Source organism: Ursus americanus, chromosome 33, assembly GCF_024610735.1.
Source record: "Ursus americanus isolate L20-20 chromosome 33, mUrsAme1.1.p, whole genome shotgun sequence".
NCBI classification, from domain to species: Eukaryota; Metazoa; Chordata; class Mammalia; order Carnivora; family Ursidae; genus Ursus; species Ursus americanus.
In genome coordinates, this window is record NC_142159.1 from 30175273 (window position 1) to 30194809 (window position 19537).

The window sequence follows — 19537 nt, forward strand, 5'->3', positions numbered from 1 at the left end:
CGCTGCCTGTGGGGAGGGAGCAGCCTGCATGGCACGCCTGGGGCACGCATGTACGTGCGAGCACACACTCGGCGCACTGTACCTGCACACACAGCATGCGTGTGACGCGTGTGCTGTGCACGGCCCCTGTAATCTGTGTGCACGTGGGCACACGTGTGCCACCCTCACGGTCACCTGCCTTTGCTGGCACCTCACGGCGCTGTGGCCCCCGTGGGACAGGGCGAAGCTGCAGGCGCAGGGCACCTGGCATTAGACACCGCTCTTTGGGCCTGACATTGGGGTGCTGGAGAGCATGCTGCCTGACAGGAGTCCTTCTTCCGTCCCACCACTGCTGCACCACAGGGCGGCTCCCACGCACAGGTCTTCTCCTCCCTACAAGCTGTGCAGTTGCCCTCAACCCAGCACCTCGGGTCATTCTGTTTTCTCGCCCGTAAAGTGGGGATGACGACATGGACCTTGGTGGCGGCTCGGGGGGCCAAGCTAAAGGCTACACAACACAGACAGGCCGCATCCCGCTGCCCCATGCTGGCCGGGCTACGCCTCACGTCCCTGTGCTGGACACTGCCCCGTGAGCCTAGCAGTAGGGCCTCAGCCCCGTGAGGTCACGCCCCTCCTCCCTTCAGTAAGCAGCCGCCTGACACACCAAACACCTCTGCCCTGGAGGGCACTGCCTGCTCTGAGTGGCGTTTATTGATGTCGGAACAGACCATCACCCGATGACACTTTCCAGGGTCTCTGCAAGCCGACGCGTAGGCGCAGCTGCGGCACGGTGGATACGGCCCCCTTGGCATCGAGGGGCCCCGGCTCCCAGGGAAGCGCCAGTAGAAGCCAGGCCCCCGAGCGCTGGGTGACGGCTGGCCTGTCAGCTGGGCACGTGGTCCAGGCTCTCTCCATGTGCCATCTCATGAGTCTCTGTGGGGCAGCAAGGGGCAGGGAGGAGGGAACACAGTCTTGCTGGACGACGGGGAGTGAGAGGCTAGCCCTGGACCGGCAGAGCTGTGGACTCCGCAGAGCTCTGGGCTGTGCTGTGCAGACTCACAGGCAGCTGCTGGGGGGGCACCCGGCTGACGGGGTGGCTGCAGGGGCAGCTGATGAGAGTGCAGAGAGAGAGGCAGGGCTGGCCTTCGCTCAGGGCTTCAGCTCCCGGCTGCTGCCCAGGGGTTCTATCCCTGTCCTGGGGACGGCCAGCCCCGTGTGGAGGAGCCTGGGGGTACCTGGGTACAGACACCGAGGTGGACCAGGGGGGTACAGACACCGAGGTGGACCAGGGGTGGACAAGCACCTGCAAATATGTTTGCTGGCAGCAGGAGGAAGTCTCTGTGCCACCTGTGACTTTGTCCCACTGCACGACTTGGCTCGCAGGCAGGGGGCAGCTTCTCCGGGTGTCCCGTGAATGCTGATCCTGCCCCTTACCTGCCCTGCCTTCTGCACCTCACCGTCTAGGTGAGGCCTGCTGGGACACATGTGTAACTCAGCTGAGGGTAAAGCAAAGACGCCTTGGGCAGAGCAAAGTGAAAAGGGAGGAGCAGAGGCCAGGGCCCGCTTTCTCTGGCACAGCCCTCGTGCCGCAGGCTAGAAGCACAGCCCGAGTGGGCCTCGCTGGGCCCGTGGCTCTGATCAAGCTGGGCTAACACGGGACAGTGTTCTTCCCATTCCTGGCGCACCCACAGAGCTCCACAGTGGGACTGATAGGAGCTGGCTGCCCCAGCCCAGCTCTGGAGCGGGGAAACCTGCCCCACGTGGCCCGCTGGCCCTTAGGGCAGGTCCAGCAGAGAATGCTCAGCGTAGAGTTTCTGGGAGACATTGTAGACACGCTCAATAAAGGGCAGGGCTTCGCCCAGCATCTCCACAGCCTGCTCTGGGGACCCCACGTTCATGGCCTCCAGGAAGACCTTGCGTGTGGGCAACGTACAGAAGGCCACGGTGACGGCCCGGCGGATAATCCAGGGGTGGTAGGCAGCCAGAGAGGCGTTGTAGGAATCGGTGCAGAGCACAGCTGTGCGGGCGTCCTCGGGGCTGGTGCGCAGGCCTTCCAGGAAGAGCTGTAGCCAGCGCAGGGCACGGTGCAGCCGAAGCACTGTCCGGCAGCCCGAGTCAGGGTGGCGGGAGCGCCGCTCCAGGTCCACCAGCTGGTTGCCCACCTCGTAGGCCACCATGGACTGCAGGCTGCTGTACTGCTCCCGCTGTGGGCCACTGCGCAGACGCTCCATGACCTGCAGCTTCGCGGTGACGTCCTTAGAGACGAAGGAGAAGATGGCGCCCAGGCTGTTCAGGAACCTGCTCGAGGGGAAGCAGGAACTGAGCCTGGGTGCAGGGGAGGCCGCGCCCCACTTCCCGGGGCACATGTCCCCCTGTAGACAGGGGTAGGAAGGCTCGGTGCCGCCGGCCACGTGGTGAGTGAGAAGGGCTGACCAGCCCCAAGCGGGCGGGAGCTGGGTGCGCACGGTGTCCCCGCAGCACATGGGAAGCGTGGGGCCCCGCAAGGCAGTGCCCCCCAAATGTACCTGACTAGCCCCCTCCAGCCGGCGAGGTAGTGGTCCAGCAGCACCTCCTCCTTCTCATTGAGACACTGCTTGAAGCTGACTAAGACGACTTTCAGGTTGAAGTCCGACTCCAAGCCATCCATATCTCAAGCGCACTGAAACACACAGGTGGTTAGGCTGGTGGGCTGTCTCCCTGTGAATCAGCTCACTCCCTGGGTCACTATTTCAGAGTGGGGGGGCAAGAGCAGTCAGAAAGCAATGGCTGGGATCCGGCCGACCCCACTGAGAGCCCACAGTGGGCCCCATCCCTGGGTCAGCCCCCTTCTCCCCAGGAGCTTACTTCCCTCTGCCTGGGCCACATGCTCTGACACAGTGACCTGTGTCACAGATGCTGCTGTGCCCTGGGCCTGGAACACCTGCCCCCAGATCTTAGCATGCCCCTCCTTGTCACTCAGGCTCGTCAGAGCACTCTGCTATGTCCTATCTACGGCACACATCTCTACTCATGCTTCCTGGCTTATTTATTGTCTCTCTCACCAGACTGTGTCTCGTTTTACCAGCTGGAGAAACATCTGCTGAGTCTCTGCCCAGAGCCAAGTACCCTTCCAAGGTGGATGCCCCATGAGACAAACAGCCCTGCCTATTAGGGCGATATTCCTGGAGAAAGCCAGAAAAGTCCAACATGGTAGGTAAAAAAAGATAAGTACCATGACAAAAGAGACAGTAGAGCGAGTGGAGGGCCAGGAAGGGTGGCCAGGTGGGTTGGGCCCTTCTTTGCTTTTACTGCTACATCTGGGGCCAGAACAGAGGCTGCAAGGTCAGCACTGCCTGACAGACACGGATCTTTTCACCCCTACTGGGGCTGTACGGGTGCCACACAGAAGGGCAGCTGAGCCAAAGCCCTTCTACATCTGAAGACAGCCATAAGGCCCTCCCCCAGTCCCAAGGAACCTCCTGGAAGCGCCCTAGGCGAGTCCTGCCCTGGATTCTGCTCACATTCATACAGTCACTCCATAAACATTCAAGTGCCCACACACTGAATGGGTGCCCCTGGGCAACTCAGCCTCTGCCCTCCTGGGAGCCCAGGGCCAGCACTGGGGTTGCGCTCTGACGGTCCCTGGGGACTCAGCTGCATCTTACCACCCAGGATGCCAGGAGCATCTGATGGCGCCTCGTGGCTGCTGAGGCCCTGGAGGCCCCTGGCATTGGCAGAGCTCCCAGAGGTGAGCTCACCCTGTCTTCAGGTGTGGGGACAGTTGCGCCTGGCCTCAGGAAGACGGTGCTCCAGAGACTTCCGGCACGCCCCTCCCCTCTCTCAGGGCCTACCTTCCATCCACTGAGCAGATGGTCTCTGAGGTCTTCAGGGCTACCTTCCTGGACACCAGACATCCTGTGGGCCTGGCCTTCCTGTCTAGAACCTGAGCCAGCAACGCAGAGGAGCTGCTGGGAGCTTTTCAGAACTTGCAAACAACAGGAAGGACACTGGCTGTGCAGCCCGGGGCAGGCAGCCTGCCAGCTCTGGGGAGGTGATGCAGGGCACCAAGGCTCCCCGGTCAGCCCACAGCCCCAAGGTCAAGTCTCGGCAGGAGGGCTGCCTGAGTGCCCGCAGCTCTCTGGCTGACGGCAGGCTGAAGGCCCCCAGGAGAAGAGGGCACCCACCCTGGCACCCCAAGCCCAGCGGGTTGGAGTGAGGCCCTGTCCAGGAAGCCCTACAAGTCTTGCTCGGGAAGGGAGCTCCAGGTGGCGCCGGGTCGGTCCCCGGGCTCGGGTACAGCGGGGCCCCAGTCCTAGGCGGGTCCCACTCCAGCTGAGGCCCAGGGATTAAGCAGGGGCCCGGCGTCCGGGGCGGCCGCCCCCTCCTGCTCCTGGCCCCTTGGCGATGCCCAGGCCCACCTGCCCAGTTCGGTTGGGCTCTGCTCCCCCGCCACGGGCCGGAGCCTGGCACCCTCCCGCATACCTGGGCCGCCGCCGCTCACCTGAGCCGCCGCCGCCGCTGCCGCAGCCGCCGCCGCGGGACCCGCTGCCCCGCCCCGGCCACCTCCCTGACGCCGGGGATTGGCTGCCAGCTACCCAATCCGGGGATTGGCTGCCAGCTACCCAATCCGGAGGATCGACGCGTGGGCCGGCGTTTCCGGCGGGCGCACCGGAAGCTGACCCCATTGGGGCTGCGCCTGCGCGGTACGACGCAGCGATCCGGATCCGGCGCGGCGGGGGTACCGGGTCTGTGGTTGTGGCCCGGCTGCAGTGGTTCTGCCGGCTCGGTGAGGGCAGAGGCTACGGGTCCTGGGAGCGCGCCCGGCAGCATGCCCGAGATCAGGGTCACTCCCTTGGGTGAGTGAGGCGCGCTCGGCGGCCTCGCGGGCGCGGGGCCGGGCGGTGGTCTGGGGACGAGCCGCGGGCGCGCAGAGGGCCGGCCAGGTTCGCGGAGCCCCCGGCTCTCGGCAGCGGAGGCCTCGGGACGGCTCGGGGGTCGGCCCGCTGCTGTGCTGCTGCGTCCGCAGCTCTCCTCACCGTGCAAAGAGGGTGGGTCCGGACGCGGGCAGCTTCTCCTGGGGTCCGCCCTCCGGACGCGGTCCCCGAGAGCCACGGGGTCTCCGTTCTCGCTGCGCCGGCCTCTGTCCACATGGACTGGTGCCTTACGTGGCCTTCGCTCCCCGCCTCGGCTTTCTTCCCCCTTGTGCATCTGTCTCGCCCCCGTTACCCGCAGCTTCCCGTTTACCTAGTGCAGCCATCCGCTCTCACAGTTCAGCCTTACTGCATATCTGCAATGTTGTTGTTGTTTTTTAAAGAAGCTTTGCATTTTGTGAAAGATATAAACGCACCCTTTTGAAAGCCCAAAGAGCGCAGAACACCGTGAAGGAGGAGAGGTCACTGAGAATCCAGGGTACCGGAAACAGCTGGGGTTATCATTTTGCATTTTGGTGGCCAGCCCTCTAGAGCTCTCTGGGCATTCTTCCTGCGCTGGTGCTCTGTGCTGTCCCAGAACCTGCCTCCTCCACTGGGCCGTGTGTGGGGAGCATTTTCCTGTACAGATCTCCCACACAGCTCCATATCCTTTCTCGTGGTGTGAGCTCTTCGTCACATAGGCCCCATGGGATGGTCGTGAGTCCTGTTGGGAGCAGGGGCCAGTGTCTAAGAGCTGAGCTGTGGAGTCCAGAAAACCATTCCTGGCCCCATGCGTAGGAGCCATGTGTCCATGGGCTGATCCCATGACTTCTGTGCCTTCATGTCCTCTGTAAAGAGGGGCAGCCCTCCCCTTCCCCCACGCAAATGTCTGGAGGGCCTCTGTGCTGGGCACAGTTTTAGGGCTACAGGTTCAGCAGGGAGCGGACGGCTGAGACCCTGCCATCGTCCTGGTGGGGCAGAAGCAGGCTTATGAGAGACCTCCAGGCCACTGCCTATGGCTGGGCTGCTTGAAGCACATAGACGAAGCTCTTGGCTGGGATGACCCACTGTAGTCATGGGTGACTGAAGCTTCTGAAGGACCAGCTTGGGTTCTGCTCTGGGCCACCTTGATGTGTGTGGTGCTAACAGAAGGTTCAGGTGGCTAGCAGAGGGAGGCTTGTAGGATCAAGATGGAAAGCAGCTCATTTGCTGTCATCAGGCCCTGCAAGGCTGTGTCCCTTTCTTCTTGGGCCTCCAGACCCCAGCGGAGGTGGGTGGGATGTGCCCTGCTGGGGCTGGAGGAGATGGGTAGGGCTTGAAGTTAGGAACATGGATAGGACTCAGCTTAAGTTCTGGGCTGTGGGTGCCCTGAGGGGGTGTGGTGGTGGGCCATCTGCACTCTGGCCACTGTAGTTGGTCATTGTTGGACAGCTGGGGCCATGTCTCCCCATGGCCGGCTGAAGCTGCACAGGTGTCCCTCTGCAGTGACACCACCTGGACGTGCTTGATGCCTTCTGCGCATAGGTCCTGGGGGAGAGGGCCCCATAGCCCAGATGAGTTTTCAGGCAGTTGAGTTTTCAGGAGGGGTGGTGATGCCCTGTGGAGTGCCGGCTTACCCCTATTAAGTGCCAGGACCACAGTCCAGCACCTGTTACACAGCCCCTGGCCTTTGAAGGTGCCAGTCAGCCGCAGCAGGTGGGCTGCTCCCTCGAGAGGTGAGGGTCTTTTTCCATCTGACGTAGGTGGTGGTGGCAGGGCCTGAGGCTGGAGGTGTAGTGGGGGAGGGCATGTGGTCTAGAAGTCGCTCGGCAGCCTTGGCACTTTGCCCCTTCCCTGCACATTTCCCTGACCTGTGTGTAGAGGGGGTGGTGGTGGTGCTTCTGTGTCACACTTCATCTGCACAGCAGCCGTGGGGGTCTAGTTTTCCCAGCCCACCGAGGGTTCTGTGGGGCAGGGACCCAGAGTTCCCAGTGGAGGTATGAGGCAGGTGGCTGAGCCTTGGTCTTGGGGCTGGGGCCACGGCTTGCAGCAGCAGGGAGAGGAACATGGGGGTGGCGGCACCTCATCCCTCTTCCTTTTCAGGGGCTGGCCAGGATGTGGGCCGAAGCTGCATCCTGGTCTCCATCGCTGGCAAGAATGTCATGCTGGACTGCGGAATGCACATGGGGTTCAATGATGACGTGAGTCCTGAGGGAAGGTAGCCTGGAGGGACCTCATTCAGCCTGCTCCTCGTTGCTATTCTCAGCGGGATCCAGGCATCAGAGCCTCAGACTCTGACCCACGGAGTAGGGAGTTTGGGCAAGTGGGCAGTGGTAGGAGGCAGGTGGGCCTGGGGTCACTGCATTCCCTGGCAGTGTCCCCACCATCACCAGTTGACAGATGGGATGCCCTGTGTGGAAGGCTTGGTCTGTACCAGAGCAGGGGCTCTTGGGCTCCTGTAGAGTCATATGGGGCAGCTCAGTGCTCCCCAGGCAGGGCTTCTGGCTTGGTGACTGGTGCCCAGCACTTTGACCCCTCCCTGTGTGCCCTGAGGCTGTGAGCAGTTAATGGTCCTGGTGTGGCTGGCCAGGCTCAGCCTGTGCCCTCGTTCCCCACTCCTGGCTGCCACTCTCTGGAGTGCTGGCAGACCCAGGGCAACCGTGTTCTGACCCTTTTTCTTGGCTTGTCAGAGGCGCTTCCCTGACTTCTCCTACATCACCCGCAACGGCCGGCTGACCGACTTCCTGGACTGTGTGATTATCAGGTAGGCACCTGTCAGCTGTTAGTGTTGTGTGGGCTCACAGCTGGCCCCACCCCGAGGACCCTCAGGGCCCAGGAGAGCCACTCAGGGCCCAGGGAGGCTGCAGGCTGTGGGGCGTTGCAGACCCCCGTTTTGTTCTAGGTTGCTGGTGTGGCGCCCCCTCTGGGCTGCCCCCCTTGCCTCTGGACAGTGGTCCTGGAGGCCGTGCACTCGCATGAGGTTACAGTATTCACGGTTGCTCCTTGGTGGGCTTTGGTCAGCGCCGTGGAGCCAGGGGGCACACTGTGTGGCGCGTGCCTATTGGCTCTGCCCCAGCTACCCCAGGAAGACGAGGCTGTGTTAGGGCAGCAGGCCCATGGCAGGGAGCCTACTCCCCCAACAATGCAAAGATGGAACATTTCCCATGTGAGCCCCTGGGCTACTTGTCAGGCCTCCTCGCTCGGCCTCTCAGCAGCATTTGGCAGCAGTGACTACACCCTCCTTGCTGGTCCTCGATGCTCACTGATCTTGCTGTACATTCCCATCCACCCTGCCCTGACGTCCAGACTCATGGTCTGGCCCCCCTGGTGGCAGTCGACCTCCCCAACCTGGCTGAATGGGGCTTCTGCTTTCCTCCAGTTCCTCACACTCCACCCAGATAGTCCACAGTTTTCGGGATCCAGTCCTTTTCCTGACCCTGACCTTTGCCCTGTGGCCAAATGACTACAGCAGCCTCCTGCTGGTCTTCCCCCCGCATCCTGCAAGCCAGAGGATCTGCCGACCCCATCCTCAGCTGCTCTGAGGCTCCTGTGGTCTCAGTTCCTTCTTGGACATGGGCTTCACACAGTGGGTCTGCTCTACTCATGGACACACAGCACTCTGTTCCCTTTGCTCCGGTGCCTTCCTGCTGTGGTTCACATGCCGTGGGGTCTTCCTGTCCATCCACCAGAGATGGTCACTGTCCTGGTGCCCTGTCCCCTTCTTAGCTACTTTCCATTACTCTATAGAACGTGTGCCCACGTGACACAGCATTACCTCTTTCATGCTCACTGCGTTATCGGACATTTAGATTCGGAGTTCCAGGAAGGTAGTAGATTTTACCTCTTTTGCTCACTCCTCACTCTGGTACTGAGGATGGCATCTCATACACAGTAGGCAATCAGTGCACAAAAGAACGAATGGGTGGAATGACCATGAGCCTCTGCTGGTGTGGAGGGGCTGTGGGGGGCAGGCTTGGTTGGGGAGCAGTGGCCCTGGGCTGACCTGTGTTGCACCCCCAGCCACTTCCACCTGGACCACTGTGGGGCACTCCCCTACTTCAGCGAGATGGTGGGCTATGATGGGCCCATCTACATGACCCACCCCACCCAGGCCATCTGCCCCATCCTGCTGGAGGACTACCGCAAGATTGCTGTGGACAAGAAGGGTGAGGCCAACTTCTTCACCTCCCAGATGATCAAAGACTGTATGAAGAAGGTGGTAGCTGTCCACCTGCACCAGACGGTCCAGGTCAGGGCCCCAGCACACCCCATCTCACTCTCTGTCGGGTACTGTGGGGCTACCGGGAGGCAGCCTTGGGCAGGCACATGGGGTCAGTCGAGAATCAGGGTCCCAGCCCAGATTCAGGTGCACACAGGGCAGCGTGCCCAGCACCCATCAAGCATGTGGGACCTCTGCTGCTCACCCAGCTGTGCGCCTGAGTGCGTCTGAGAGGGTGTGCCGGCCGGGGTGGTAGGGGCAGAGACTGGACCGTGAGGTTGGCAAGCCCCGAAGGGCAGCCAGTACTGGGCTGTGGAGTTTGGGTTTTGACTCTGACTGTTTTGTGTGGGTCAGCAAGGAAGTGAGGGGTTCTAAGCAGGCAAATGCCATCAAATTGGGTAAACTTTATCACGAAGATTAGAGATTTGTCTGTTTCTCCGTAGAGTCAGCGGAGTTTGCTTGTTACTGGTTACCTATGTGTTTCCAGTTATTTCTGGTTGAACTTCTTGTCAACACGAAGTATGTGCGTTTATCTTTAATAAGACTTTTCCCCTGAAAGTCTGTGTTTCGGCTAACGCCACACCATCCCCACCACCCCCACCTTTGGTTGTTTGCATAGTGTGTCTTTTCCATCGTTTTACTTTGAACTTTACTGCGTCATGTTTTAAATGTAGCTCTTTTAAGTGGCATGTAATTTGGTTTATTGTTTGCTTGTTTTTTGTGGGTTTTTGGCATATGAAAATTTATTACTATTATGTTTTCACCATCAAACTTAGGATCTGGGTTTTCCCTTCTTGCCTTTGTAAAAGGCCAAAAGAGAGACGTTGGCTATTTTGACGGTCTTAAAGCAAATTCTAGGAATGTCTGTGACAGCATGACCTTTGTGACCAAATCTAGGAACTACAGCTTCATCATTTTCCTCAGTAAACGTCAGACAACCGTCATTGGGCACAAAGGCTGCGGGTTTTTTTTGCCATTCTTGATCAGCTGGACCCTGACACACTTTCTGATGGTAGAATTTGGCTATTTGGCTTCAACTCCTACGTCTCCCAGCACAATTCCCTTTGCATGGGAGCGCCTCCAAAAGCGTTGGCCTTCAGGGCTGTGCCCACGTGTGTTTTCTCACACTGTTCATAATGTCACTTCTGAGCTCATCGGTGGCTGTGGGGCTTCCTGGCGGTACGCGGACTGCAAGTCGTGCCCATCCTGCCGGCGCCACGGGCCAGAGCAAGAGAGGGTTTTGTTGTTGTTGCTGTTAATCTGTCCTGATAACTTGTCCAGGCGGAGCATTTGGACTCCACATTTAATAAGAAAACTTTGAGTTTAGCTCCACTCTCTTACTATTTGCTTCCTATTTGTGTTGCCTGTTCTGTTTTTTTTTTCTCTTACTGCTTTCTTTGGATTGATTTTTTAAATTTATTTTTTTTTAAGATTTTATTTGTTTATTTGAGAGAGAGAGCAAGTGAGTGAGAGAGAGAGATAGAATACTAACGGGGGGAGGGGCAGAAGGAGAGGGAGAAGCAGAAGCAGACTCCCTTCTGAGCAGGGAGCCCGACACGGGGCTCCATCTCAGGACCTTGGGACTGTGACCTGAGCCGAAGGCAGACATTTAACCTACTGAGCCACTCAGGCGCCCTTCTGTTTCTCCTTTTATTTGGTTAGTTATTTTATATTCTTGTAATTCTCATAGTGATAGAGTTTACAAAATGCATCCGTGACAACAAAAATCTAAGGTATTTGGAGGTTTTGCCTCTCGATAATGCAAAGGTCTTAGAACATTTTATTATGTGCCCTTGTTTTAGTTTGCTCAGTATATATGAAACCTAGGGGGACATCATTACTGATACTGATGAGGTCAGCTTTGCTAGGCGTCATCTCTGTATTTACCCTCTCTACTTCCTGTGTTCTTCACTTGTCTTTGCGATGACTTACCTTCTTCCCGAAGGACACCCGTATGGATCTGTTGGCAGTGAATTTGCTTTTAATTGTCTGCAGATGGCTCTGCTTCACCCTCATTCCTGAGGGACTTTTTCGTGACATGTGGAATCCTAGTTTGGCAATTACTTCTTCTCAGTACTTTGAATGTTTCTTTCTATTCACTGTTTGAAAGAGAATCTTTAGTGTGAGGCTGGTTGTAGGATTATACCCTTTTCTTTGGATTTTGGTGGGTATGCTGTGATGGACCTGCATGTTGTTCTCATTGAACCTGTCCGGGTGTGAAGCCTCGTGGATTTGTGGCCCGATGTCTTTCATCTGGTTCTTCCAGTGTTGCTCCTGCCCGTTGTCCTCCTCCAACCCAGGGCCCCAGATGGCAGAATGTGAGGCCTTCTTACTCCAGACCTTCCCTCGTGCATTTGTCTTTCTGTGCTTTGTGCTAGACAGTCCTTTCTGTGTGTTTTACTGCCTTACTACTCTTCGATTATATATAGCATGCTGTTAAATTCATCCATTCATTTTTTTATTTGGGTGATTATAGCTTTTGGCTTTAGCATTTCTACTTTTTAAGATAATTTCTAGTTTTGTGGTCAACATTCTTAAACTTCTTTTATTTCTCTGAATATATTAGTCACAGCCCTCTTAAACTCTGTGTCTGAAAACTCTAGGAGCCCTGAGTCTGCTTCTCTACACTGTTGTTTCTCTTGTTTTCCATGCTGGTGTCTCATCTCTTGTGTCTGCTTGCTTTTGGTTGAGAACTGGACATTGTGAGAAACAGGAAATGATGAAAGGCTTGGAACCATGTTCTCCTCTTCTGCCCTCTGCCTCCCCAGTGTCCACCTCCCTGGTCCCTCTGCCATACTCTTCAACTGACCACCTACCTAGCATAGCCTGAAGACCTCACTCGAGCCCTCTCCTCTGTAGGTGGACGATGAACTTGAAATCAAGGCCTACTATGCAGGCCACGTGCTGGGGGCAGCCATGTTCCAGATTAAAGTGGGCTCAGAATCTGTGGTCTACACGGTCAGTGGAAGCACTTGGGGCACAGGGGTACTGCTTAGCCAGGGAGAGGAGGCACCTGTTTTACTGTGACATTCTTTGCCAGGGTGATTATAATATGACCCCGGACCGACATTTGGGGTGAGTAGGCTGATGTGTTTCTTTCATCCTGTGGGGAGCAGTGATGCTTGTGGCTATGCTGGGTGCCTGGGCAGTCCATGCATTGGTTTCTGCCACGTGTCCTCTGTGCATGGCAGAGTCTCTTCCTCCGGTCTCCCCTAGTGTGCTGCTTGCCAGAGGGTCCAGGGAACCTGTGGCTGGGGTCTGTTTTGTTGCTCCTGGCCTTACAGCCATGTGGATTGTCCACCTCCGGCCAAGCCCACCTCTGTTACAGAGCTGCGTGGATTGACAAATGCCGCCCCAACCTGCTCATCACAGAATCTACCTACGCCACGACCATCCGGGACTCCAAACGCTGCCGGGAGCGAGACTTTCTGAAGAAGGTCCACGAGGCCGTGGAACGTGGAGGGAAGGTAGCTGGTGCAGGCGGAGTGCCAAGCAGGGCTCTGGGCCACGTGCCCACCCTGACCATGCTACACAGTCCTTTGGCCACTTCTGGCATGTCAGGAGATGGGTGTTTTGTGTTCTGGGCATGCAAGGAGGAAGATTTGCTCAGCATTAGGAAGAAAGACTTCTCCAAAGACTAGTGGGGTGTGTATTCATCTCTCACTTCAGATCCCAGACCAGGGCTGGCCAGAGTATCCACTGTGGTCGTTTTTGGATAGATTGTGGCTGGGACCAGGACTTGTGGGGAGAGTGTAGGGGCTTTACCTGTGGCTTGCAAAGGGCGTCTGGCTCTCAGGATGCCTGGCTATGACCTCTCAGTGGATGCAGCCTCTGACCATCAGAGCTACCAGCAGGGCCAGTCTTTATAGCAGCTGCTCCCTGAGAAGGCAGCCACAGGGTACAGCTGCCTGTCCTCTAGGATCAGATGTGGGCTTAACTTGGGTGGGCAGCACAGCCAGGGACTCCTGCCTCAGGCACCCTTGCCTTCCCCCTGCAGGTGCTGATCCCTGTGTTTGCCCTGGGCCGCGCTCAGGAGCTCTGCATCCTGCTGGAGACCTTCTGGTAGGTGCAGTCAGATTGGTTTCTGGGACCCCTGGCCTGAGTGGGCATTAGCGGGATGCCTGTGTCCAGCCCGGGAAGGTCCTCAGTTCAGCTCCAGGTAGAGCATAGCCTGTAGCACTGGCCCCTATCAGATGTAGTCAGGGTGCCTGGTATCTGTGGGGGTGCCCGCCCAAGCCAGGAGGCCTGTGTCATGTTGTCCTCCCTCCACCCGCATGTGCTCTGTTTCCTTCTTCAGAACCAACATTTTAGGGGCGCCTGGGTGGCACAGCGGTTAAGCGTCTGCCTTCGGCTCAGGGCGTGATCCCGGCGTTCTGGGATCGAGTCCCACATCAGGCTCCTCCGCTGGGAGCCTGCTTCTTCCTCTCCCACTCCCCCTGCTTGTGTTCCCTCTCTCGCTGGCTGTCTCTATCTGTGTCGAATAAATAAGTAAAATCTTTAAAAAAAAAAAAAAAGAACATTTTATAGAAGGAAGTGGACTGAGGTGGGGGACATCAGGGAGTTGTTCCTTCCACCGGACACAACCCAGGCTGAGGGTGTGAGGGGTGACATGGGCCAGCCCTTTCCTGGCAGCCTCCTCACTGTGGTCCTGCACTGTCCACAGGGAGCGCATGAACCTAAAGGCCCCCATTTACTTCTCCACGGGCCTGACAGAGAAGGCCAACCACTACTACAAGCTCTTCATAACCTGGACCAACCAGAAGATCCGTAAGACCTTTGTCCAGAGGAACATGTTTGAGTTCAAGCACATCAAAGCCTTCGATCGAGCGTTTGCTGACAACCCGGGCCCAATGGTGAGGCCTGACCAGGAGGGGCTGGGGATGGCTGTCCTGTGCCTGTTGTAGCCAAGTCATGCCTGCCCCAGGGTGGGGCACCTGGGGCCAATGCTGACTGTCCACGCATGTGCACCTCCTCCGTGTCCGGGACATGCCAGGGGCCTTGCCTGCAGGTCTCCCTCAGGGAGTGGGGTGCCGTGCTGGGGGAGAGACGGGGTGGGGTCAGAAGGTAGGGCCTGTGGCAGGTGCAGAGTCAAAAGGCTCTGAGGGCAGAGGAAGGGCTAGACTTGTGGCCAACACTGGTTCTTTGACAGGCGGGCGCTGCTGCGCTGACTGTCCCCATCCCCACCCACCCCCGCAGGTTGTGTTTGCCACACCAGGCATGCTGCATGCTGGCCAGTCCCTGCAGATCTTCCGGAAGTGGGCAGGGAATGAGAAGAACATGGTAAGAGGTCTAGGTGCTAGAAGGGCCTGTGAGGTTGGGCAGAGGTGGGGGAACAGGGGCTCTGCTTGGCTTGGGGACACTGCTGTTTGTCAGGACAGGGCTTGGCATCCTGGGCCCGTGTCTCACACAGGCAGCTCAGACTCTTGCTGTGTCAGCCTGTTGCATCAGGCAGTAACGTCTTCTGGCCTCCTGAGCTGATGTGATACTCAGGCCAGGTGGGCTTGTGCTGAGACTCCTGAGCCTGCCCGGGTCTGCAGTGGGGCCTGGGATAGGGAGCCGCTGGCAAAGGAAAGGGGCCATTAAGGGTATAGGTTCTGACAGGTAGGAAGGGCAGGGTGAAGAGACAGGGAGGAAGCCCCCTGAGGCGGCCTTTGGGGTGGGGACTGTGTTACAGGGTGGCTGCCGGCTCCATCCCTCCCTCCCCCACAGGTCATCATGCCTGGCTACTGCGTGCAGGGCACTGTGGGCCATAAGATCCTCAGTGGGCAGCGCAAGCTGGAGATGGAGGGGCGGCAGGTGGTGAGTACCCGCTTCCCCGGCAGCTCCCCCTTTTGGGTTGGTAGGGAGCCCTTGGAGCCTGCTGCTTGTGGTAACGGCCCATGTGCACTGTGATGCTGCAGTTGGAGGTCAAGATGCAGGTGGAGTACATGTCCTTCAGCGCCCATGCTGACGCCAAGGGCATCATGCAGCTGGTGGGCCAGGCAGAGCCCGAGAGTGTGCTGCTCGTACATGGGGAAGCCAAGAAGATGGAGTTCCTGAAGCAGAAGATTGAGCAGGAATTCCGTAGGCAGCCCAGGCATGGGGTGGGCTTGGGCCGATACAGGGAATGTGGGGTCTACCCATGGGTCAGCATGGGCAGGGCCAGATGGTCTAGACTGAGGCTCTCTGCTCCTCCCACTCTTGCCCAGGGGTCAACTGCTACATGCCAGCCAACGGTGAGACGGTGACACTGCCCACGAGCCCCAGCATCCCCGTGGGCATCTCGCTGGGGCTGCTGAAGCGGGAGATGGCACAGGGTACGCAGGGCCGGGCACACTGGGCAGGGGCAGGGCAGCGGCGCAGCTGGTGGACAGCTCCCATCACTGCCCCTTTCTCTGCAGGGTTGCTTCCTGACGCCAAAAAGCCCCGGCTCCTGCATGGCACTCTGATCATGAAGGACAGTGTGAGTGTGCCTGTGCTTGGGTGGGGGTGAGGGGTGCTCCCTTGCCCCCTGACCTTCCCCTGCCCCACAGAACTTCCGGCTCGTGTCCTCAGAGCAGGCCCTCAAGGAGCTGGGCCTGGTGGAGCACCAGCTGCGCTTCACCTGCCGCGTGCATCTCCATGACCCTCGCAAGGAGCAGGAGACGGCCATGCGGGTCTACAGCCACCTGAAGAGGTGGGTGTACCCCACTCCTGGCTCTGGGGGTGGTAAGCGGGACCCAAGGTGGGGTCTCACTGTGCCTCCCCGCAGCATGCTCAAGGATCACTGCGTGCAGCACCTTCCCGATGGGTCCGTGACCGTGGAGTCCATCCTCATCCAGGCCGCTGCCCACTCAGAGGACCCGGGCACGAAGGTGCTGCTGGTCTCCTGGACCTACCAGGTGAGTTGGGCCGGGGAGCCCCCATTCCCGGGAGGTCGGGAGAGGCGGGGGCTGCCCAGGTGTGGTGGTTGGGGAGGATGCGATAACTGTCCCCTCTTGTATCTGGCTCTAGGATGAGGAGCTGGGAAGTTACCTCACGTCACTGCTCAAGAAGGGCCTCCCCCAGGCCCCCAGCTGAGGTCAGCTGGTCACCAGAGGGACCTAGGCTTTCATTCCAGGGCCGTGTCTGTGCCTTAGCTCTTCCCTCTGTGTCCTTGGATGTGGAGCCCACGGCTGCTCACAGCCCTTGTCTGTGAGGACAAGACCACAGTGTCATGTGTCTGCCCAACTGGCCACTTTTGGCTAAGGAAAGAAAGAGGCTTAAGGACTTGGTCACCCTTTATTTCTATTCGTGAGGCCCCAGGAGATAGGTGGATGCTCCTGCGGTATTAATTTCCAGTAAAAACTGAACCAAAGGCTGCGTGGATGTTCCCTTCTTGATACTCAGGCCTTTTTCCTGCAGTTCACCTGTGGCAGACCTGGGTGCCCAGGAAGCTGGGGACTTGAGGCAGGTACAGGCCAGCGGGAGGCAGGAGGCCTGCATGGCAGCAGGGCTCTGTGTGTCATGGTGCCCTGACGTCAGCTGGGCATCTGGGGGTGATCTGTGCCTTCCGTGTGGTAAACCCTGCAGGGCACAGGAGGGTTTCTACAGAGTCTGGGCCTGGCCATAGGTCAACAGCTTCATCTGGGCTGCAGAGCCCCTGCCTCTCAGGCCCCTCCCTACTCCCTGAGGGGAACCCCCGCAGTCTCCCTCCTCTACTGGGAACTCGATCCTAGGGCCCAGGTCAGGAGGGGTCCAGGGCGTAGATCTTGGGATCCGGGTACCTAGGGGTCCAAGGCCCTTGGGTCTAGGGGTCCAGGTACCTTACTCCAGGCCTCCTACTTTTGGGCTGCTGTTCTCCAGCTGGAGATTTTTTGGCCAACCTGGGGCTTCCTTGCCTTCCCGCTGAACAGAGGCTGGATTGCCACCTGCTAGCAGGACAGGTGAGGGCTGCAGCTGTGCTGTCACCAAGAGCCCCTCCCCCATCAAGCACCCAGCCTTAGGATGGGGTCAATCAGTGGGATGCACGCAGGCACCTTTCAGGGCAGCGTACTCTTACCGAGTCTCCCGTATAGCACTGACTTGAGGAATAAGCCATGGGCTGGGGCCACACGTGCCTGGTGCCTGCCCAGGGGGTCCCGGCTTTCCAGGATCACCTTCACCTGAGCAGGCATCAAAGCCCCCAGCCCCACAGCCACCAGCACAGCTGTCATTCTCCGCACCTGCAACCCAAAGCCAAGACTGCCATAGGGGCCCAGCCCCTCAGGGCCACCCCCACCCCCGGGAGGCCCAGCGCAGAGCCCACCTGTCTGTACAGGAAGGACTGGCTCTCAAACTCCAGGTTCCAGAACCGCAACCTAGAAATACTGGCACTTGCGATGTCTGGCCCAGGGCAGCCCCCGAGTCCACACTGTGGCCCCGGACAAGGAGGCGGGCAGGGGAAGGGGTCTGGGGGATACTGGTTCCCACTCTCTTCCACCCCAGGGCTTCCACTGACCATCCTACCCTCAAGTGAAGCTGGTGGGAGGGACACTGTGAGTGGGAGGGGCAGCAGAGCCTTCTGGGGGCCTTGGCAATGGGAACAGGCCCTCCGATGGAGGTGCCGCTGAGGTGGAGGTCCCGGTGCAGGCTCTGCGGCAGCTGAGGGAGCTGAGCGCGGCCAGCTCATCTACCAGGGACCCAAGCCCCAGGCCAGGGGCTCTTCAGCTGACCATGCAGAAGTTCCTCCTCCATGCTGGCTCCAACGGGGAAGGTTTTGGAAGTCAACAGCTGACATCTGGCCAGAGGCCCCAGGGACAGTGCCAGGGGCAGCGGAGCCAACCCCCTGGCAGGTACGGCCGGAACCACTGGCCTGGTGCTTCTCTTTCAGCAAAGGCTTTTCAGCAGCTGCCAAGATCCATGTACTAGGCAATGAATGCTGAGCTGGGCAGGGTAGGGCAGGGCAGGAACCCACCCTGGGGGGAGGGCACAGCTGTAGGTTCTTGGTTGTTGGGGCCATGCCACTCAGCTGACTAGTATCCCCCTGTGAGGAATGATGGATGCCCAGGGGGGTCCCCAGCCCCAGCTGTGTGCTGCGTCTGCACCACCCCTGCCAGGGAAGTTAAATCCAGCTTCCCCAGCCTCTGGCTAGTGTGCAGGGTGCCCTTCCTTACCTGTTCTCCTGGGGGAGGACAAAGGGGCTGCCTGGGTCAGGGGACACTGAGGCTCGGCGCAGTGTGCGCACCGAGCTAGTGGCCGGGCTGCCAGCTGACTGGAAGGCACTGAAGTCATGCGTCCCTAGCAGGTGCTGGGCAGCTTCCTGCATGGCACCCACATCCAAGCAGCTGCAGGGAGCCAGGTGAGTGGTCAGGAGGGAGTAGCCAGCCAGCTGGGTCTAACAACCCCTCCCACTCGCTCACACCCACATTCACCCTGCCCGCAGGGGCCAGCATCGGTTCCGTTCAAACACTGACAGCTGGTCAGGCCGGTGGCAGCCAGTGACCAGGCGGTACAGGTAGGTCCTGGATGTGGCTGCATGGCGGGCATGGAAGTCACTGGGTACTCGGAATGCCTGCAGTATCCTGTGGGAGCAAGATCAGGCACTCCAGATCCCTCCACCCACCCAAGCGACACCTTGGTATCTCACTCCCAGGGTTCTGTCCAGACACCAAGTCCTTCCTGACTTATGGCCTCCACGCATGGTGGACCAGTCTGGAGACAGCAGATGGGTGCTCACCGGATGGCCGGGTGCCTCAGGTGGGCGTTGAGAGCCTCTGCCAGGACCTCTGGGGAGAAGGGGGGCTGGCCTGAGCGGCGCTGGACGTCCAGGTGAGCCGCGTTGCATAGGGCATGGACCCCAGCATCCGTGCGGCTGGAGATGGTGAACTTGACTGGCACCACCGAATTCAGCCGCTTTGCAGCTTCCTGAGGGGACAGAGCCGCCTGGGGCGGGGTGGGCAGCGCAGGGCGAAGACCGGGCCGCAGAAGCGCGGGGGCTCCCATCTGCGCCGCCCTCGGGTCTCCCTCTTTCCATTCCGGGCGGCTGGCCGCCAGAGCTCACCTCCAGGTAGTTCTGGACCCCGACGGCGACGGCGCGCTGGGAGCCCCTGACGGCCGCGACCCCGCTGCGGGCGGAGGCGGGCTCAGGTTAGCAGACGGGGTTCGGGCCCTTCCCCTCCCTCTGCGGCCCTCCAAGGTCCGTTCCCTCCCCGGGCGTCCAGCCTGGCGACCAGAGGTGCGCGTCCTAAATTTAGCTCCCCCCGCTCCCACGTCGGGCGCCGGGACAAAGTGGGGGCCGCGGGCACGGATGGGAGGTCTGGAAGACGTACTTAAAGTCCGTGCCCAAGTACTGGAAGTACACGAGGTAGCGCGCCGTCACCGAGCCTGCTGCAGGGCCCATGGCCGGAGTCGGCGAAGCGCGGCCACACTCGGCGGGGTCGGGCTCGGGCTCGGTCTCAGCAGAGCTGCACGTGAACGCAACGCGCGCGCGAGTGAGCGCGCGCGGGGGAGCAATGTGGCCACGCCCCCGGCTGCGCCCGCGCTCGCGCCTGCG

At 59.5% G+C, this 19537-nt stretch overlaps 3 protein-coding genes and 1 pseudogene across 9 annotated transcripts; 1 reads left to right on the top strand and 3 right to left on the bottom strand.

Moving 5' to 3' along the window:
• Positions 1-672: 672 nt before the first annotated feature.
• CPTP (ceramide-1-phosphate transfer protein) lies at positions 673-4526 on the bottom strand. Of its 2 annotated transcripts, none has more exons than XM_045803402.2 (3): positions 4460-4526; positions 2505-2638; positions 673-2277 (listed from the first exon to the last, which is right to left on the bottom strand). In XM_045803402.2, the coding sequence occupies exons 2-3, from the start codon at positions 2624-2626 to the stop codon at positions 1755-1757; spliced, it is 645 nt and encodes a 214-aa protein (XP_045659358.1). In that variant the 5' UTR covers positions 2627-2638; positions 4460-4526; the 3' UTR covers positions 673-1754. The 2 variants fall into 2 exon arrangements, with proteins under 2 accessions (XP_045659358.1, XP_045659357.1); XM_045803401.2 differs by having other exon boundaries at positions 4441-4514.
• A 120-nt stretch (positions 4527-4646) lies between these two features.
• On the top strand, positions 4647-16381 carry INTS11 (integrator complex subunit 11). 2 transcript variants are annotated; one of them, XM_045803398.2, is made up of 17 exons: positions 4647-4814; positions 6951-7048; positions 7538-7611; positions 8868-9096; positions 11926-12024; positions 12107-12141; positions 12395-12533; positions 13064-13128; positions 13730-13919; positions 14263-14346; positions 14776-14865; positions 14967-15129; positions 15255-15362; positions 15447-15508; positions 15606-15721; positions 15797-15926; positions 16039-16381. In XM_045803398.2, exons 1-17 carry the CDS (start codon positions 4787-4789, stop codon positions 16102-16104), a joined length of 1776 nt encoding a protein of 591 aa, XP_045659354.1. In that variant the 5' UTR covers positions 4647-4786; the 3' UTR covers positions 16105-16381. The 2 variants fall into 2 exon arrangements, with proteins under 2 accessions (XP_045659354.1, XP_045659353.1); XM_045803397.2 differs by having other exon boundaries at positions 4648-4814; positions 15579-15721.
• On the bottom strand, positions 9839-10314 carry LOC123796066 (small ribosomal subunit protein uS12 pseudogene; annotated as a pseudogene).
• On the bottom strand, positions 16292-19508 carry PUSL1 (pseudouridine synthase like 1). 5 transcript variants are annotated; one of them, XM_045803400.2, is made up of 9 exons: positions 19314-19508; positions 19046-19109; positions 18722-18909; positions 18417-18566; positions 18159-18329; positions 17312-17363; positions 17066-17228; positions 16830-16934; positions 16452-16590 (listed from the first exon to the last, which is right to left on the bottom strand). In XM_045803400.2, exons 1-8 carry the CDS (start codon positions 19382-19384, stop codon positions 16831-16833), a joined length of 963 nt encoding a protein of 320 aa, XP_045659356.1. In that variant the 5' UTR covers positions 19385-19508; the 3' UTR covers positions 16452-16590; position 16830. The 5 variants fall into 5 exon arrangements, with proteins under 5 accessions (XP_087714736.1, XP_087714735.1, XP_045659356.1 ...); XM_045803399.2 differs by having other exon boundaries at positions 16830-16937; XM_087858610.1 differs by lacking the exon at positions 16830-16934 and having other exon boundaries at positions 16292-16590.
• Between the last annotated feature and the right edge of the window lie 29 nt (positions 19509-19537).